This window comes from Cicer arietinum, chromosome 6, assembly GCF_000331145.2.
Source record: "Cicer arietinum cultivar CDC Frontier isolate Library 1 chromosome 6, Cicar.CDCFrontier_v2.0, whole genome shotgun sequence".
In the NCBI taxonomy this organism is placed as follows: Eukaryota; Viridiplantae; Streptophyta; class Magnoliopsida; order Fabales; family Fabaceae; genus Cicer; species Cicer arietinum.
The window spans coordinates 20,360,973-20,364,319 of record NC_021165.2 but is presented as its reverse complement, the minus strand read 5'-3'; the positions used below and the strand labels follow the sequence as shown (position 1 = coordinate 20,364,319).

Genomic DNA, 3,347 nt, shown 5'->3' with positions numbered 1-3,347 from the left:
ATTTTCTTTGAATGTTGACTTCGAAATGACCAATTGATCGCACATCTCTTGTCTTTATTGTTTCATGCTCCTTGAAAGAATAACAATTTCGATCGAATTGTATGACTTAGTGAATGATAGACTTACCAAGTTCGTTAAGTTTAAAAAGAAATGGATGTAAGTCCCTTCTTCAAAAGGCGACTTCTATATTTGAAAAAAAAAAATCTACATCGATATCATAAAAATAGACTTCTTTTAGAAAATATCATTTGTATACTGCGACTTCCTACTATATTAAAAAAAGATGATAAATTGATATAAAATTTTGAAAAGAAAATATGATGATAAAAAATAGATTATTTAAAAAAAAAAAACCACAAATGATGTAGATCTTTTAACATTGAGCATGACAAATAAATTATAATTAAATAAAGTGGGTAATATAATTATAATATCTCTAAGTAGAAAAAAAAAAAAAAAAAGATATACAGGACACATTGACGAGCTAGAGAAGAAAAGGACAAAATGAGTCCTAAAGTAGACGGTTATCGGACGTAACGCAAGGATGTCAGTATTAATAATTATAAGCCGTCCTGTATATATCATTACATCCACCAAATGTTTAATATTTTGCTTTTGTTGATATTTCCTATTTCACTTCACATACATATATGAGAAGCAGAGTGTGCATTTAAAATTGAAGAGTAAAGTTTAGTGCAAAAGAGAGAGAGAAGATGTTTGGTGAAGTTGAACATGAGTTAGAGCTGCACGTGCCGGCAAGTGAAGCATGGGATCTGTTTGGCGCCCTTAGAATTGGAAAACTTGTTGAGGAAGAGATGCCTGAAATGTTTCAAAAGGTGGAGATAACTGAAGGAGATGGAGGGGTTGGGACTGTTCTCAAATTAACATTCGCTCCAGGTTATTTATATTACAAAAATCTAATCCTTATCTTTATAATTATTTTCCATCAATTGTAAAAACACATCCTTCCTTTACTCGCTATTTAATTTTCTTTTGTACATATGATTATTATATCATAAAAATCCTAGACTTTGCAAATCAGCCATACACTCTAAGTGACTATTAATAGACTCATCTACCTACATATTTGTGTACAAATGGATGGTTTGGATGATTTACTTTTGTGAGAGACAAAAGTGATTCTAGAAGTATAAAATTAAATTTGACATCATTGTGTTTTAATAGAATGGTTTGTTTTTGCCTCAAGACCTGATTCAAACTAGAAATTAAAATTTAAAGCTTTAAAAATTTTAAAATTTTGCCTCCTAATATGAATTTTAGTCCAAAATTTATTGTCCACTTTATAAAGAATGACATTTAGTTTAAAAGTCAGTTTTATGAAATTATATTATATCATTCAAGTTTTAAGACTATCAATTAAGTGTTAAAATGATATTGATGGTTTTGATTGGAGTTTGATTAGGTATACCTGGCCCATCCAGTTACAAAGAGAAGTTCACAAAGATTGATAATGAGAAGCGGATCAAAGAAACAGAGATAGTTGAAGGGGGTTACTTAGATTTTGGATTCACACTATTTAGAGTTCGTTTTGAGGTAGTAGAGAAAGGTGAAGACTCAAGTATAATAAAATCTACAATAGAGTATGAAGTGAAGGAAGAGGAAGCAGCCAACGCCTCACTTGTTTCCATTCAGCCATTGGTAAAGATTGTACAAGTTGCCAAGAGTTACCTTCAAAGAAACAAGGCTGCAAAAGAAGCAAATTAAGTAGTAATCATCTACTTTTAAATAAAATTATGAAAGTTGTTTTCCTTTGAACCTTTTGTTTCAATAATTCATATCATCATGTAGTATGTCTCAAATGATTTGCAATCTTGAGAAACGTAAATCTTCTCAATATGTTTTGAGATGTCATAGTAAGTTCTTTGATTGTCCTCGTCTTTTTTCTAATTTACCATTTTCATCTATGAGAATGTTCATGATTATCTGCATTAAGAATTTGGAGAGAGACTTTAATGTTCTCTTAGCTCTCAGACCAACAATGAAACATATATATCTACAAGTTTTCAAACATTCATTCAACACCTCATTTTCTTTCAATATATTTCTTCCTATCACATTATGAATATATCACTTATATCACATTTGAGAGAAATGTGCACAATAACCTAACTTGTTGGCTCTCTAAGTTACCTTATGTACATTTGTGGCATATCACCCTCTTCTACCTTATCTTCATGTTTGATTGTCCTCACGCGTGGAAAGCTCTTCATTTCTTTATTATTTTTTTAACCTAAAAATATATTAAAAAGAAAAAAGAAAACAGTTAGGGAATATAAATCTAATACAGAAAAGAAAAAAGTAAAAAAAATGTAATTTTTTTTTCAAATCATGTGGATTTTTTGTCTCTTCAACGTAAATTATATATTATAATGTCCTTCTTTATATTCTTTTTCATTGCCTTAGAAATTATCTTCATGAAAGGTTGTAAGAGTGATTATGCAAAGTAATATATGTTGTCTTTTCGTCATCTCTACAATTTGTTTATCTAACATCTCTATTTTTTTAAAAAAATTTGCATTTCTCCAAGTCATGAGCAGTTTTGTGAAGTTAATTCTCATCGGTAACAATAACATTTGTATATGTCATATTCAACACCATAACGTTTGAGTTGATTTCCAAATCCGAAGAGATTTGATTGTTTTGAACTTTGTTCTCCTCTAATATTGCATCACTCCAATAATTTGTTTAGATATGTTGAAACCAAAGACCTTATTAATTACATTTTTAGGACCTTGGGTAGGCTAGGCTTTAGATTTTTGAAGTGTCTATGGAATTTCTAACTCCTCAAAATCAACTTATTACGAGTCAAAAGCCACTACAAGAAAACACTCATTTTGTGGCCAACTTTACAAATATTTTGTGGCCGAAAAAAACCCTCACAAATTAGTGATCAAAAAAGCCCTCACAAATACAAAAATTCAAATTTGTCTTTATTTGTGGCTGAAAAAGCCCTCACAAAAAACTACAATTGTAGCTGGATTTTGTGGCTGCCTAAACCCTCACAAAATCACAACGTTGTCATTTTGTGAGGACTTAGGCCGCCACAAAATCCATCTGAAATTGGAGTCCTTTGTGAGGGATTTTTCATCCACAAAATCAACCCTTTGTAAATGGAGAAAATTCTTCATGATTTTTTTCAATTTTTTCCTGATCAAATGGAGAAAATTCTTGAAAAACAGCAGTGCCTCCTAGATCAATGTTGGAGATATGATTAATAAATGGTGAGTTAATAAAACAATGAATACTATTACTCTACATACGTTCAATTTCAACCTTGTCTAGAGTTGTAGTATTTTAAAACTTCTTTATCAACTTCTATGTAACTG

The 3,347-nt window shown here is 30.3% G+C and overlaps 1 protein-coding gene across 1 annotated transcript; it reads left to right on the top strand.

Moving 5' to 3' along the window:
* The first annotated feature begins 582 nt into the window (after positions 1 to 582).
* On the top strand, positions 583 to 2,040 carry LOC101513514 (norbelladine synthase-like). The gene is made up of 2 exons (XM_004505533.4): positions 583 to 897; positions 1,424 to 2,040. The coding sequence occupies exons 1-2, from the start codon at positions 714 to 716 to the stop codon at positions 1,723 to 1,725; spliced, it is 486 nt and encodes a 161-aa protein (XP_004505590.1). The 5' UTR covers positions 583 to 713; the 3' UTR covers positions 1,726 to 2,040.
* Positions 2,041 to 3,347: the final 1,307 nt, after the last annotated feature.

Excerpts from the sequence above, each read along its gene's own strand:
- LOC101513514 (XM_004505533.4), top strand. The coding sequence starts at position 714 with ATGTTTGGTGAAGTTGAACATGAGTTAGAGCTGCACGTGCCGGCAAGT. Across the intron at positions 898-1,423 it reads CAAATTAACATTCGCTCCAG|GTATACCTGGCCCATCCAGT; the intron begins GTTATTTATATT and ends GAGTTTGATTAG.